At 51.3% G+C, this 17,114-nt stretch overlaps 1 protein-coding gene across 2 annotated transcripts in view; it reads right to left on the bottom strand.

The window, feature by feature from the left end:
• Positions 1–8,936: 8,936 nt before the first annotated feature.
• Positions 8,937–17,114, bottom strand: part of LOC118657310 (arylsulfatase H-like) — a 58,600-nt gene continuing 50,422 nt past the window's right edge. For both annotated transcript variants that reach the window (XM_036311153.1, XM_036311154.1), the window contains exons 9-12: positions 15,670–15,804; positions 13,796–13,958; positions 12,373–12,494; positions 8,937–9,606 (exon numbers count right to left, since the gene is read on the bottom strand). In XM_036311153.1, coding sequence (XP_036167046.1) covers positions 9,242–9,606; positions 12,373–12,494; positions 13,796–13,958; positions 15,670–15,804 — 785 coding nt within the window. In that variant the 3' untranslated portion in view covers positions 8,937–9,241. The remainder of the gene's footprint in view (positions 9,607–12,372; positions 12,495–13,795; positions 13,959–15,669; positions 15,805–17,114) is intronic.

Genomic DNA, 17,114 nt, shown 5'->3' with positions numbered 1-17,114 from the left:
TAAAACAAAAAATAAAATTAGAAGAGGAGAGAAAATACATCCTCTCTTCCAGAATTACATCTGAATTGTGTCCAGCAAGATGGAGGATGCGGACGAATTTAAGGGCTTAGGGAGGGATATGCTACTTGTCAACACCATGCTTGTACTAAAGAAGGAACAAATGCCTGGCTGGGTGGCTCAATGGTTGAGCGTTGACCCATGAACCAGGAGGTCATGGTTCGATTCCAGTCAAGGGCACATGCCCGGGTTCCAGGCTCGATGCCCAGTAGGCAGAGAGCAGGAGGCAGCCGATCCATGATTCTCTCTCATCATGGATGTTTCTCTCTCTCCCTCTCTCTCTCTCTCTCTCTCTCTCTCTCTCTCTCTCTCTCTCTCTCTCTCTCCTTTCCTCTCTGAAATCAGTCTTGGATGGTGACACCAAAGATACAGGTGCCTCCCCAGGTGGACTTACCTGGAAGAGAACTTTGCGTTGGAGTTCTATAGACACATGGAAAGAACATGTCAAGTTTCAAGGACATTCTTCAGAGTGAGACTTACAAAGGTATATGACTTTTTAAAAATATATATATATATTTTTGTTGGTTTCAGAGAGGAAGGGAGAGGGAGAGAGAGAGAGAGACATCCATGAGGAGAGAGAATCATGGATCAGCTGCCTCCTGCGTGCCCCCTACTGGGGAATCGAGCCCACAACCTGGCTTGTGCCCTGACCAGGAAGAGAAGCTGGGACCTCTAGGTCCATGGGATGATGCTCAATCCACTGACCTACACCAGCAAGGCAGAATGGTTATCTATACTAATAAAAGGGTAATATGCTAATGAGACCAGATGTCTTCCGGACATCCTTCAGGACAAAGCCATGGTGGCGGGGGCCGAGGCAGAGGTGGTTAGGGGCGATCAGGTCGGCAGGGGAGAGCAGTTAGGGCCGATCAGGCCGGCAGGGGAGAGCAGTTAGGGGCGATCAGGCCAGCAGGGGAGAATGTTTAGGGACGATCAGGCCGGCAGGGGAGAGTGGTTAGGTGCGATCAGGCTGGCAGCGGAGGGTGGTTGGGGTGATCAGGCCGGCAGGGGAGAGCAGGCTGGCAGGGGAGAGCAGTTAGGGGCAATCAGGCTGGCAGGGGAGAGCAGTTAGGGGCGATCAGGCTGGCAGTGGAGGGTGGTTAGGGGTGATCAGGCTGGCAGTGGAGGGTGGATAGGGGTGATCAGGCCAGCAGGGGAGAGCGGTTAGGGGCGATCAGGCTGGCAGGGGAGAGCAGTTAGGGGCGATCAGGCTGGCAGTGGAGGGTGGTTAAGGGTGGTCAGGCTGGCAGTGGAGGGTGGATAGGGGTGATCAGGCTGGCAGTGGAGGGTGGTTAGGGGTGGTCAGGCTGGCAGTGGAGGGTGGATAGGGGTGATCAGGCTGGCAGGGGAGAGCAGTTAGGGGCGATCAGGCCAGCAGTGGAGGGTGGATAGGGGTGATCAGTCCGGCAGGGGAGAGCAGTTAGGGGTGATCAGGCCAGCAGGAAAGAGTGGTTAGGAGTGATCAGGCCGGCCACAGGTGAGCAGTTAGGAGCCAGCGGTCCCGGATTGCAAGAGGGATGTCGGAGGGGTCCCAGATTGGAGAGGGTGCAGGCTGTGCTGAGGGACCCCCTCCCCCCCATGCACGAATTTCGTGCACCAGGCCTCTAGTTATTGACAAATCAACAAACAGCAAGTGCTGATGAGGATGTGGAGAAAAGGGGACCCTTGTGCACTGCTGGGGGGAATGCAGACGGGGGCAGCCACTGTGGAAATGACTTTGGAAGATAAATATCCCAGCTAGGATGGCTCCGCGGACTTCAGCCTAGGAACCAGGAGGTCATGGTACGATTCACGGTCAGGGAACATGCTTCGGTTGCAGGCTCGCCTCCCAGTGGGGGGGCGTGCAGGAGGCAGCCGATCCATGAGTCTCTCTCCCATTGATGTTGCAAAGGGGCGTCCCAAAATCCACGCAAGAAGTAATTTTGATAGAAAACACGGGTTTATCATTAAAAATTCTAAATGTTTTATAGATTCATAAAGGACACAGTCTAGGGTTTATGGATGGAATAGCATGTCGGGGCCATGGCCTCCCCGGCTCTGCTGGCACAGACGCAAAGCCGTGGTCTTCATTGGTCTTCATTGTCCCTGCTCCTGGGCCATCATTGGTGCTTGGTGATGCTGATCAAATCGAAGGGATTGACATCCAAGGGCAACCGATATTAGAATCTGATTCAATCAACCAAGTCAAATTAGGCTTTTGTTTTCTGTTGTCAATGCTCACGCAAATTTCCAATCTTGCGTGAATTTTGGGACACCCTCTATCTCTCTCTCTCTCCGTCTCTGAAATCAATAAAAATACATATATTTTAAAGAAAAATAACTTGCATTTTAGCTCCCAGCCCAAGAAGGCTACGCGGGGACTCACACACCTGGTGGTGGGTATGCCCTGGCTTGTGTTGGACACAAACACATTTGGGGCAAAGAGAGAGAGGATTATGAACGCAATATGAGAGCGGGGATGAGAGGAGGTGTGGGCAGGGAACACCAGGTGCTCTTTGTTGCAAAACCGCCACATTCGCCTCCAAAAAGAGACATTGGGCAACGACGCAAAGGGATAATCCCTCAAAGGAGACATGCTTGAGGCCAGGGATCCCTCAAGGGAACTTCCAGAGACCATCTGGGTGTCCCGTGGTCCGTAGAAGCTTTGATTCCTTCTAAATCAGCGGTTCTCAACCCGTGGGTCGCGAGCCCTTTGGCGGTCGAACGACCCTTTCACAGGGGTCGCCTAAGACCATCCTGCAGATCAGATATTTCCATGACGATTCCTAACAGCAGCAACATGACAGTGACGAAGTAGCAACGAGAATAATTTTACGGTTGGGTCACAACATGAGGAACTGTACGGAAAGGGCCAGAAGGTTGGGAACCACTGTTCTAAACGCTCGAGATGCCTGATGAGCTGGCTGAGTCAGGACATGCTCACGGGTAAGGATTGGCTTTGAGGCGTAGTCATGGTTTCATACGAAGGAGTCGGTTCAAGGAAGTCTGTACCTACCCAAGTGAGACACTCAACCCAACTTCCTGTAGGCCTGGCTCTCAAACAGTCATTCAAGGACGACTACATCCAACCCAACTTCTATAGTCTTGGCTTTCATACTAATAGTCATTCAAGGACATCTACACCCACCCAAGAGACACACTCAACCCAACTTCCTATAGTCTTGGCTCTCAGATAGTCATTTAGGGACGTCTATACCCACCCAAGTGAGACACTCAACCCAACTTCCTGTAGGCCTGGCTTCCATACCAACAATTAGTTCAAGGTCATATACACCCGCCCAAGTGGGATCTCAATGCAACTTCCTGGAGTCCTGGCTTTCATACCCAATAATTCAAAGGCATCTACACCCACCCAAGTGAAACACTCAACCCAACTTCCTGTAGCCCTGGCTTTCCTACCAACAGTCAGTTCAATGACGTCTACCAACAGCCATTCAAGGATGTCTACATCCAACCCAACTTCTATAGTCTTGGCTTTCATACTAATAGTCATTCAAGGGCATCTGTACCCACTCAAGAGACACACTCAAGCCAACTTCCTGTAGTCCCATCTTCTATACCAACAACCAGTTCAAGGGAAACTGTACCCATCCAAGTGACACACTCAACCCAACTCCCTGTAGTCCTGGCTCTCAGGTAGTCATTCAAGGACGTCTATACCCACCCAAGTGAGACACTCAACCCAACTCCCTGTAGGCCTGGCTTTCATACCAACAATTAGTTCAAGGTAGTCTACAGCCACCCAAGTGGGATCTCAACCCAACTTCCTGTAGCCCTGGCTTTCCTACCAACAGTCAGTTCAATGACGTCGATCAACAGCCATTCAAGGATGTCTACATCCAACCCAACTTCTATAGTCTTGGCTTTCATACTAATAGTCATTCAAGGACATCTATACCCACTCAAGTGACACACTCAACCCAACTTCCTGGAGTCCTGGCTTCCATACTAACAGTCATTCAAGGATGTCTATACCCACCCAAGTGAAACACTCAACCCAACTTCCTGTAACCCTGGCTTTCATACCAACAATCAGTTCAATGACGTCTACCAACAGCCATTCAAGGATGTCTACATCCAACCCAACTTCCTGTAGTCTTGGCTTCCATACCAACAATTAGTTCAAGGTCGTATACACCCACCCAAGTGGGCTCTCAACCCAACTCCCAGTAGTCCTGGCTTTCATACCAACAGTCAGTTTAAGGATGTGTATACCCACCAAAGTGACACACTCAAGCCAACTTCCTGTAGTCCCAGCTTCCACGCCAACAGTCATTCAAGAACGTCTACACCCACCCAAGTGACACACTCATGCTAACTTACTGGAGTCCTGGCTTTCATACCAACAATCAGTTCAATGACATCTACCAACAGCCATTCAAGGATGTCTACATCCAACCCAACTTCCTGTAGTCTTGGTTTCCATACCAACAATTAGTTCAAGGTCATATACACCGACCCAAGTGGGCTCTCAACCCAACTCCCAGTAGTCCTGGCTTTCATACCAACAGTCAATTTAAGAATGTGTATACCCACCCAAGTGACACACTCAACCCAACTTCCTATAGTCTTGGCTTCCATACCAACAATTTGTTCAAGGTCGTATACACCCACCCAAGTGACACACTCATGCTAACTTACTGGAATCCTAGCTTTCATACCAATAGTCAGTTTAAGGATGTCTACATCCACCCAAGAGACACACTCAAGCCAACTTCCTGTAGTCCCATCTTCTATACCAACAGCCAGTTCAAGGGAAACTGTACCCATCCAAGTGACACACTCAACCCAACTTCCTGAAGTCCTGGCTTCCATACTAACGGTCATTCAAGGATGTCTACATGCACCCAAGTGAAACACTCAACCCAACTTCCTGTAACCCTGGCTTTCATACCAACAATCAGTTCAATGACGTCTACCAACAGCCATTCAAGGATGTCTACATCCAACCCAACTTCCTGTAGTCTTGGCTTCCATACCAACAATTAGTTCAAGGTCGTATACACCCACCCAAGTGGGCTCTCAACCCAACTCCCTGTAGTACTGGCTTTCATGGCAACAGTCAGTTTAAGGATGTCTACATCCACCCAAGAGACACATTCAAGCCAACTTCCTGTGGTCCCGGCTTCCACACCAACAGCCAGTTCAAGGGCGACTGGTCCCACCCAAGTGACACACTCAACCCAACTCCCTGTAGTCCCGGCTTCCATATCAACACTCATTCAAGGACGTCTACACCCATCCAAGTGGGGTCTCAACCCAACTTCCTGGAGGTCTGGCTTTCCTACCAACAGTCATTCAAGGATGTCTACACCCACCCAAGTGACACACTCAACCCAACTTTCTATAGTCTTGGCTCTCAGACAGTCATTCAAGGATGACTGTACCCACCCAAGTAAGACACCCAACTTCATATAGTCCTGGCTTTCATACCAACAGTCAGTCAAGAACGTCTCCACCCGCCCCAAGTGACACACACTCAACCCAACTTCCTGGAGTCCCCGTTTGAATGGCTACAGTCAGTTCAAGGACAACTGTACCCACCCAGGTAAGACACTCAGCTTCCTGTAGTCCTGGTTTTCATACCCAGTAGTTCAACCTACACAACTTCCTGCTCTTCTGGCTTCCATAGGAAAGTCAGTTCAATATTTTTTTTTATTGATTTCAGAGAGGAAGGGAGAGGGAGGGAGAGAGAAGCACCCACGATGAGAGAGAATCATGAATCAGCTGCCACCTGCACACCCCCCACACACACACTTGGGATGTGCCCGCAACCAAGGTGCATGCCCTTGACAGGAATCGAACCCGGGACCCTTCAGTCCACAGGCCGATGCTCTGTCCACTGAGCCCCACCGGCCAGGGCTGTCATGTCATTCTCTTGCATGACCTTGGGGGAAACTCAGATGCAGATAAGGGAGGCCAGATGGATTTCTGGACGGTGAGCTGCAAGGGAGGTCTGAGCTGGGGACCTGGGCAGGGGGGCTTTCTTCCCGGGAGCTCCGAGCGAGGATCTGTCCCACCTCTCTCTCTCTCTCCCAGGTTCCTGCGGTTTCCTTGGCCATCCTTGGCGATGGCTGCCTGGCCCGTAGGCACCTCAGGCCACCCCCGCCTCCCTCTCCATCTGGCCTTCTCCCTCCTTTCTTTCCCCACGCCTGTGTCCAAATGGACCCCGAGGACAGGGACACCGGTCATACGGGATTGTAGGGAAAGACTCTCGGGTCAACCCTCAGGCTGACCTGAGACAAGTCCCAGCCTGGAGTCCCAGCCCAGAGCTCTCCTGGCACGATGCAGCCTGACCTTGTAGGTCTCCCGAATTCCCTCCTACGTAGCGAATGGGCTGTGGGAGGTGCCGCCAGTGCTGCCAACACAAGCACATCTGCAGACGTGTTCATCGTACCCCTGTTTTAATCGGACGATAACGTGCAGGCTGGGTCTTTGGTGTCCTCATCCAGGCACGGGAGATCCACCCAGCCCCAGCTGTATTCTCTCTGTCGGTCTTTTCTCGCACCCCTCACTGGCCCCTCCTCAGGCTCACCCTTGGCCGTGCTGGCGCAGGACATGGGGTTCAGGTGGCAACCGGTGTCCTGGGAGCGGATCCTGGCCGGGTCACAGGTGCAAGAGAACGCCGTTTCAAAATGAGGTCAGATTGTGGTACGCGGTTCGGGGACGGGGTTAAGGTCCCACGGCTCCTATTCAAATAGCTTGCAAAGGGTTGAGCTGTTTTAAATAGCTTCGTCTTCATAGTTTTGTTGTTGTTCATCGCGACCTGAGGATATTGTTCCTGTTGATTTCACGTACAGTGGGAGGGAGAGAGAGAGAGAGAGAGAGAGAGATCAATGATGAGAGAATCATGGATCGGCCGCCCCCTGCACACCCCACCCACACTGGGGATTGAGCCCACATCCCAGGCATGTGCCCTTGACTGGAATCGAACCTGGACCCTCCAGTCTGCAGACCGACACTATCCACTGAGCCACACCGGCTATGGCTTGTTTGCTTCTGTTTCAAAGACACTTTTTTAAAAAATATATATATATATTTGTATTGATTTCAGAGAGGAAGGGAGAGGGGGGGAGAGAGAGAGAAACATCCATGATGAGAAAGAATCATGGATCGGCTGCCTCCTGCACGCCCCCTGCTGGGGATCAAGCTTGCAACCCAGGTTGTGCCCTTGACCAGGAATCGAACCCAGGACCCTTCAGCCCACAGGCCGACGCTCTATCCACTGAGCCACACCCGCTAGGGCCCAAGGACACTTTCCATTCAACATCAATTTTTTTTTTTTTTAGTTACAGGTGTCTGTGGAAAAAAAATAGGTTTCCAGTTTCTTTCTTTTGAACAAAAACGCAGATGAGATATCTCAAATTGCTGGTGACGGGATTTCCTGGGAACTCTTTACAGACACCAGCCCGACAGCATGGTATCTGCAGCCACCAGTATGAACGCTATGACATCATGGCCCAGGCCCCCCCCTTCTCATTCCGGAGAAATCTTTCCGTGCTTTGGCATCCACGGATCAGAGAAGCGATGATGCCTTTTAAACTCGTGCCGCGGCCTTATCGTCTGGATCAGTTCAGGCTCTTACTTCAATGCCGTGGAACCCATTTTTCCTTTTACGAAAATGGGGGCGATGAGACCTGCCTCCCCTACTTTGGTGGAGTGTTTAAAAACAAACAAACAAACCAAAAAAAACCCCCCCAAAAACAGCGCTGGCTGGTTTGGCTCAGTGATTCAGCATCAACCTATGAACCAGGAGGTCCAGTGCACAAAATTTGGGCATGGAGGAGGCGGGGGTCCTCAGCCGGGACTGCACCCTCTTGCAATCGGGGACCTCTCAGGGGATCGGGCCTAAAATGGCAGTTGGACACCCATCTCATAATCCAGGACTGCTGGCTCCTAACCTCTGGCCTGCCTGCCTGCCTGATTGCCCCTACTGCTCACCTGCCTGCCTGATCACCCCTAACTGCTCACCTGCCTGCCTGATCGTCCCTAACCACTCACCTGCCTGCCCGATCACCCCTAACCACTCACCTGCTGGACTGATCACCCCTAACCACTCACCTGCCTGCCTGATCCCCCCTAACCACTCGCCTGCCTGATCGTCCCTAACCACTCACCTGCCTGATACCCCTAACTGCTCACCTGCCTGCCTGATCACCCCTAACCAGTCACCTGCCTGCCTGATCACCCCTAACCACTCACCTGCCTGCCTGATCACCCCTAACCACTTGCCTGCCTGATCACCCCTAACTGCTCACCTGCCTGCCTGATCACCCCTAACCACTCACCTGCCTGATCACCCCTAACCACTCACCTGCCTGATACCCCTAACTGCTCACCTGCCTGCCTGATCACCCCTAACCACTCACCTGCCTGATCACCCCTAACCACTCACCTGCCTGATACCCCTAACTTCTCACCTGCCTGCCTGATCACCCCTAACCACTCGCCTGCCTGATCACCCCTAACTGCTCACCTGCCTGCCTGATCACCCCTAACCACTCGCCTGCCTGATCACCCCTAACTGCTCACCTGCCTGCCTGATCACCCCTAACCACTCACCTGCCTGATCACCCCTAACCACTCACCTGCCTGATACCCCTAACTGCTCACCTGCCTGCCTGATCACCCCTAACCACTCACCTGCCTGCCTGATCCCCCCTAACCAGTCACCTGCCTGCCTGATTCCCCCTAACTGCCTCTGCCTCAGCCCCCACCACTGCAGCTTCGTCCAGAATGAAGTCCGGAATGGCGTCCAGAAGGTCGTTCGGCTGCCGGTCTAATTAGCATATGACACTTTCATTATTATTATAAATTTATTTGTTTTTACCCTCATCTGAGGATATTTTTTCCATTGATTTTTTAGAGAGAGTGGAAGAGAGAGGGAGAGACAGAGAGAACCATCGATGTGACAGAAACACATTGGTTGGTTGCCTTCTGCACGCATCCCGACCAGGGCCCGGGCGGGGGAAGAGCCATCCACCAAGGCAAGTGGCCTCGACCGGAATCGAACCCGAGACCCTTTTGGCCCTCAGTCCGACGCTCTATCCACTGAGCCACACCGGCCAGGGCTAGGGCATCATCCTGGATTTCAAACGGATCTAGCGAGTCAGCCGAGCACGGCTCCCGCCGACCTTTGCAACAGCGCGTTGCCGCTTGGTAACAAGCATCCCCAGTCTGCTCCTCACACACTGGGTTCCATGTCGTCTTCCTTGTCGCACCCGCAGAGGGGAAAGTTCCCACAGCAGGGCTGCAGCCACGGCTTCCAGAGGGAGTTGAACACGGACAGCTGCTGGGGGGCCGGGGCGAGCGTGCGACGGTGCGCGCGGACGGCCTCCTCGACTTTCTGGACCACGGAGTCAAATAATGCCTCGTTGTCCGGGCTGAGAGGGTGGCTCTCGGAGGGGTCTCTCGAGATATCGAAGACCAGGGGGGGATCGTGGAAGGTGACGTCTCCCGTGCAGGAGCAGATCCCACGGGCATAGCAGGCGCCGGCTCCCGCCGGCGAAAACGTGGGCGTCACGTAATGAACCTTCCACACGGTGCCACCTGGAAAGAACAGAGACCCATGGGGATGCCGTATTTTTTTAAAAATATATTTTATTGATTTTTTTTACAGAGAGGAAGGGAGAAGGACAGAGAGTTAGAAACATGGATCAGAGAGAAACATCCATCAGCTGCCTCCCGCACACTCCCCACTGGGGATGTGCCCGCAACCAAGGAACATGCCCTTGACCGGAATCGAACCCGGGACCCTTCAGTCTGCAGGCCGAAGCGCTATCCACTGAGCCAAACAGGTCAGGGCAGGCATGCCATATTTTTGATTGTTTTAGCATTTTTTGGAGGGATGGTCACGAATATTCTTTATTAATGTACTCATCCTCCAAACTTACTGAACACCAATTATGTGTAATTTGAGCATTATATTCTTACTAGAGGCCCGGTGCACGAATTCGTGCACCAGTGGGGTCCCTCGTCCTGGCCTGTGGGATGGGGCTGAAACCGGCTCTCTGACATCCCCCGAGGGGTCCAGGATGGCGAGAGGGCACAGGCCAGGCCGAGGGACCCCACTGGTGCACGATCGGGGCCGGGGAGGGGCCGCGGGAGGGCTCCAGGGCGTGTCCGGCCCGTCTCGCTCAGTCCCAATCAGCCGGACCCCAGCAGCAAGCTCACCTACCATTCGGAGCGTCTGCCCCCTGGTGGTCAGTGCACGTCATAGCGAGTCGTTGAGCGGCCTTAGCATATCATGAGCCTATTACGCTTTGATTGGTTGAACGGACAACCAGACAACCGGACACTGAGCATATTAGGCTTTTATTATATAGGATCAGGCCCTATGAAACACAATCTTTTAAATACATCACTTTGCTCAATTTTTTGTGTTTTTCTTTGGTTTAATTTAAATTCTTTATTGTTTAAAGTATTACCTGAATCTCCTTTTTCCCCTACATTGATCTCTCTCCAGCAACTCCAACCCCCCAGCACATGCCCTCACCCCTGTACTGTCTATGTCCATGGGTTATGTTCATATGCATGCATACAAGTCCTTTGGTTGATCTCTTACCCCCTTCTTAAAAATATTTTTTATTGATTTCATTGAGGAAGGGAGAGAGAGAGAGAGAGAGAAACATCAATGATGAGAGAGAATCATGGACGGGCTGCCTCCTGCACTCCCCCTACTGGGAATCGAGCCTGCAACCTGGGCATGTGCCCTGACCAGGAATCGAACTGTTTTTTTGGGGGGTGTATTTTATAATGTATGTTTTTCTTTTTGAAAAGCAATATTTTTAAAAGAGCCAGTGCCCTAGATGGTGTGGCTCAGTGGATAGAGAGTAAGTCCGCAGACTGAGGTATGTGCCCTTTGCCCAATGTTCGCTTCCAGTCAAGGGCATGTACCTCCATTGCAGGCTCAATCCCCAGTCCCATTTGGGTGGGGGGGGTGCGTGCAGGAGGAAACCAATCAATCTGTCTCTCTCACATCGATGTTTCTCTCTCTGTGTCTCTCTCTCTCCCTTCGACCCTCTCTGAAAATTAATGGGAAAAAATATCTTTGGGTGAGGATTACCCAAAAAAAAAAAAAAATTACAGAGGAAGTTAGTGACGGATGAAGAATAAAGTTCACTCCCTGATGCTCATTTTTTTTCAATGTTCTTCATTGTGACCATTTGTATTCTCTCTCTCTCTCTCTCTCTCTCTCTCTCTCTCTCTCTCTCTCTCTCCCTGTATTCATGCATAGAAGCTAATACACACAGAGGAAGACAGACAGACAGACACATACCTCTATAATCTTACTGTAGTATGATGGCTGCTTACATAATTTTCCTAAGGAGAAGAGTCTTCGTAGCTGGGTGTTATTGTGAATATGGCATAGCTCCGCCCCCCTTCTCCCCCCCCCCCCCCCCCGCCGAAGAAACATAACAATGCTCGAATAGTAGGAGTGCCACAAGAGGCAGAAAGGGAGAGAGGGACAGAGAACGAGTTTGAAGAAAAAATGGCGGAAAACTTGCCTGACCTGGTAAAGGGAAAAGTCACACACTTTCAGGAGGCACAGAGAACCCCGAACAAGAAGAACCCAAACAGGCCCAAACATCGTCAAGAAAATGCCAAAAATTGAAGGCAAAGCAATAATCTTGAAGGCACCCCAAGCCAGTTTAGCTCAGTGGATAGAACGTCGGCATGCGGACTCAAGGGTCCCAGGTTCAATTCCGGTCAAGGGCATGTATCTTAGTTGTGGGCACATTCCCAGCGGGGGGTGTGCAGGAGGCAGCTGATCGATGTTTCTCTCTCATCGATGTTTCTGGCTCTCTGTCCCTTTCCCTTCCTCTCTGTAAAAAATCTATAAAATATATTTAAAAATTAAAAAGAGCCCTGACCGGTGTGGCTCAGTCGATATAGCGTCAGCCTGTGGACTGAAGGGTCCCAGGTTCGATTCCGGTCAAGGGCATGTACCTTGGTTGTGGGCACATCTCCGGTGGGGGGCCTGCAGGAGGCAGCTGATCGATGTTTCTCTCTCATCGATGTTTCTAACTCTCTATCCCTCTCCCTTCCTCTCTGTAAAAAATCAATAAAATATATAAAAAAAAATTTAAAAAGAATCTTGAAGGCAGCAGGAGGAAAGCAAACGGTTACATACAAAGGAGCTCCCATAAGGCTGTTCCCTGATTTCTCATCAGAAACTCCACAGGCCAGAAGGGAAAGGAAGGCAAGGATCTGAGACCAAGATGACTCTATCCAGCGGGGCCATCGTTCAAGATTAAAAGGAGAAAGGACTATGTCTCTGTCACACACACATGCGTCTCCCGTCTTGGTACTCACAGTCCTTCTGGTGCCACCTGACGGCGTGCAGGTACACCCCACAGTAGTGGAAGAGGAACTCGTGGTTCGAGTGGCGCACCCGGCCCTCCAGCAATGGCATCAGGTTCTGGCCGTCGATCATTCTGAGGAAAAGGCAGGAGGTGGCGAGGTAGTTGGGGTTTAGTCTCCTGTCTTTTTTAATATAATTTCTTTTTATTTTTAAATATATTTTATTGATTTTTCACAGAGAGGAAGGGAGAGGGATAGAGAGTGAGAAACATCGATGAGAGAGAAAAACATCGATCAGCTGCCTCCTGCACACTCCCCACTGGGGATGTGCCTGCAACCAAGGTACATGCCCTTGGCCGGAATCGAACCCGGGACCCCTCAGTCCACAGGCCGATGCTCTATCCACTGAACCACATTGGTTAGGGCAAGTCTCCTGTCTTATAACAGAAGGCAGAAGAGGAGGGGAAGATGGAGGAGGAAGAGAGAGAGGAAGGAGGAGAAGGAGAAGGAGTTGGAGAAGATGGAGGAGGAGGAGGAGGAGGAAGAGATGGAGGAGATGAGGAGGAGGAAGTGAAAGCTTCACATTTTTTTATAAAATATTGTCAATTAATGAATGCATCAATAATTGGAACAACCAACTCTCTCTCTCTCTCTCTCTCCTCCTTAAATCAGAAAATTAAACCCAGGCCCTGCTGCCATGGCTCAGTGGTTGAGCATCAACCTATGAACCAGGAGGTCAAGGTTCAATTCCCGGTCAGGGCACATACCCAGGGTTGTAAGCTCGATCCCCATTAGGGGGCGTGCAGGAGGCAGTCAATCCACTATTCTCTCTCATCATGGATGTTTCTATCTCTGTCTCCCTCTCCCTTCCTCTCTGAAATCAATAAAAACATGTTTAAAAAAATCAGAATAGCCCTGACTGGTTTGGCTCAGTGGATAGAGCGTCGGCCTGCGGACTGAGGGGTCCTGGGTTCGATTCCGGTCAAGGGCATGTACCTTGGTTGCGGGCACATCCCCAGTGGGGGGTGTGCAGGAGGCAGCTGATCGATGATTCTCTCTCATCGATGTTTCTAGCTCTCTATCCCTCTCCCTTCCTCTCTGTAAAAAATCAATAAAATTTTTTTTAAAAAGAATAAGAACAGCCCTGGTTGGTGTGGCTCAGTGGTCAGAGCATCGGCCTACACACCATCAGTCGGAAATCCTCAGCACTACCTCTGTGCTCGCCAGCTGTGAGCCCAGCTTCTGGCACGCTGACCACCAGGGGGCAGCTCCTGCATTGAGCATCTGCCCCCTGGGGGTCAGTACGTGTGATAGCGACCGGTCGTTCCGCCGTTCGGTCGATTTGCATATTAGCCTTTTATTATATAGGACCCCCCCCCACCATGCAACTCAAATCTATCTCCACAGATTTGGAGTCAGCCGTGTGGTCTCCTACCTGTCCACGGGCAAAATTCCTCCAGCGACGTAAGACAGCGTTGGGTAGATGTCCATGAGGCTGGTGGGCTCGTCAACGACTCTCCCAGCCTCCAGCACGGCCGGCCAGCGGAATATTCCGGGGACGCGGATGCCCCCTTCCCATCCGCCCATCCCTTTCCCTCCTGGAAGCACAGAGGGAAGACGATAAAAATTCAACGCAACCATATCATGGGAGTCTCAAAGGGAAACGAAACCGAGACGAAAAGTTGGCTTGTTGTATTGACGGCGTCGTGCTAGCCTCAAGGACAGTGAGATACAAGTGAACGTGAGCTATGCTTCTTGCCCTCAACAAGTGAAATCTCCTCCGGCCAGTGTGGCCCAGTGGTTGAGCGTTGAACCATGAACCAGGAGGTCAAAGGTTGGATTCCCAGTCAGGGCACATGCCCGGGTTGTTGGCTGGATCCCCGGTATCTATCTAATCTAGTTGTCTCTGTATCTATCTATCATCTATGTATGTCTGTGTGTGTGTCTATGGATCTATCATCTATCTATGTATCAATCTATCATCTACCTGTCTATGTATCTACCATCTATCTTTGTATCAATTTATTATCTATTGTCTATGTATTATGTATGTATCTATCATCTATTCATCATCTATCAATCTATCACCTATCTATCTATCTATCTATCTATCTATCTATCTATCTATCTATCTCTATCACCTATCCATCCACCCATCATCTATCAATCTGTCATCTATCTATATCTATCTATCTATCTATCTATCTATCTATCTATCTATCTATCAATCTATCTATCTATCTATCTATCTATCTATCTATCTATCTATCTATAGATCTCTATCACCTATCCATCCACCCATCATCTATCAATCTGTCATCTATCTATATCTATCTATCTATCTATCTATCTATCTATCTATCTATCTATCTCTATCATCTATCCATCAACCCATCATCTATCTATCTATCAATCTATCTATCTATCTATCTATCTATCTATCATCTATCTATCTATTTATCTATCTATCGATCGATCTCTATCACCTATCCATCCACCCATCATCTATCAATCTATCATCTATCTATCTATATCTATCTATCTATCTATCTATCTATCTATCTATCTATCTATCTATAGATCTCTATCACCTATCCATCCACCCATCATCTATCAATCTGTCATCTATCTATATCTATCTATATATCTATCTATCTATCTATCTATCTATCTATCTATAGATCTCTATCACCTATCCATCCACCCATCATCTATCAATCTGTCATCTATCTATATCTATCTATCTATCTATCTATCTATCTATCTATCTATCTATCTATCTACCTATCATCTATCTCTATCATCTATCTATATCTATCTATCTATCATGTATCTATCTATCTATCTATCTATCTATCTATCTATCTATCTATAATCTATCTATCTTTCTATTTAGTGATTGACAACATGGCATCCATGAAATACAAATATAAAAGAATGAATGGAGAGTAGAAGTATTGAGGAAGAAATCGCTAGGAAATTGTTAAAAATAATAGTAACAATATGAGCCCTAACTGGCTCAGTGGATAGAGCGTCGGCCTGCGGACTGAAGGGTCCCGGGTTCGATTCCGGTCAAGGGCATGTACCTGGGTTGCGGACACATCCCCAGTAGGGGGCGTGCAGGAGGCAGCTGATCGATGTTTCTCTCTCATCGATGTTTCTAACTCTCTATCTCTCTCCCTTCCTCTCTGTAAAAAATCAATAAAATATATTGAAAAAGAAAAAGAAAAAGGAATAAACCTGCTGATGCATCAAGGTGGGAGCAAGCCCAGCCTCACACCCAGCAGCGCCCCAGCCCCTGTGCCTCACCTTTGTAGACCCCGTTCCAGCCGCCCAGCTGTGCCCCGCGGGCCTGCGCCTCCAGGCTGCCCCCGTGGTCCGAGGTGAAGTACACCAGCGTGTGATTGGCCAGGCCCTCCCGGTCCAGGACCTCCAGGATCTTACCTGCCACAGGTGGAGAGAGGAGGCGGTCGGCCGGTCGCCTTTCCGCGGGGACCGGCGCTGTTAATCCTGGGGTCACTGTGATCCGTTAGCGACACATCACAGCGTCATCGGATGAGAGCTTATAATGGACTAGAGGCCCGGTGCATGAAATTCATGCACTGGCATGGGGGAGGGGGGTGTCCCTCAGGCCGGCCTGCCCCCCCTCCAATCCGGGGCCCCTTGGGGGGTGACAAGCTGCCGGTTTACAGATCAGGACTAAAGCGGCATTCGGACATGCCTCTCCCAATCTGGGATTGCTGGCTCCTAACCGCTCACCTGCCTGCCTGCCTAGTCGCCCCTAACTGCCCCCCCCACCAGCCTGGTCGCTCCCAAATGCTCCCCCATCCCGCTGGCCTGGTCACTTCCAACTGCCCCTCTCTGCCAGCCTGGTTGCCCCTAACTGCCCCCCCTGCTAAACTGGTCATCCCCAACTGCCTCCCCCGCTGGCCTGGTCGCCCCTAACTGTCCCTCTCTGCCAGCCTGTCAGCCCCCGCACTGCCCCCCCTGCTGGCCTGCTTACCCCTGACTGTCCTTCTCTGCCAGCCTGTTGGCCCCCAACTGCCCCGCCCCCCGCCAGCCTGGTCACCACTCACTGCCCCCCCCTATTGGCCTGATCACCCCCAACTGCCCTCCCCTGCCAGCCTGATCACCCCTAACTGCCCTCCCCTGCCGGCCTGATCGCCTCCAACTGCCCTCCCCTGCCGGCCTGATCGCCCCCAACTGCCCTCCCCTGCCGGCCTGATCGCCTCCAACTGCCCTCCCCTGCCGGCCTCATCGCCCCCAACTGCCCTCCCCTGCCGGCCTGATCGCCCCTAACTGCTCTCCCCTGCCGGCCTGATCGCCCCCAACTGCCCTCCCCTGCCGGCCTGGTCGCCCCTAACTGCTCTCCCCTGCCGGCCTGATCACCCCTAACTGCCCTCCCCTGGCGGCCTGATCGTCCCCAACTGCCCCCCACTGCCGGTCTGGTCACCCCTCACTGCCCCCCCTGCTGGCCTGATTGCCCCTAACTGTCCCCCCTGCCTGCCTGGTCGCCCCTAACTGCCCTCCCCTGCTGGTCTGATCGCCCCTAACTGTTCCCCCTGCCAGCCTGGTCGCCCCCAACTGCCCCCCACTGCTGGCCTGGTCACCCCTCACTGTCCTCCCCTGCAGGCCTGGTCGTCCCACGTAGCCTGCGGTTAGGTCGTTACCGTTACTGTGACGGCGTCCTGGACAATTTGCATATTCCTCTATCATTAGTATCGACGAGAGGCCCAGTGCACAATATTCATGCA

The sequence above is a fragment of the Myotis myotis genome, unplaced genomic scaffold (genome assembly GCF_014108235.1).
Source record: "Myotis myotis isolate mMyoMyo1 unplaced genomic scaffold, mMyoMyo1.p scaffold_m19_p_50, whole genome shotgun sequence".
In the NCBI taxonomy this organism is placed as follows: Eukaryota; Metazoa; Chordata; class Mammalia; order Chiroptera; family Vespertilionidae; genus Myotis; species Myotis myotis.
Note: the sequence above shows the minus strand (reverse complement) of the source record. Positions and strands in the feature narration are given on the sequence as shown.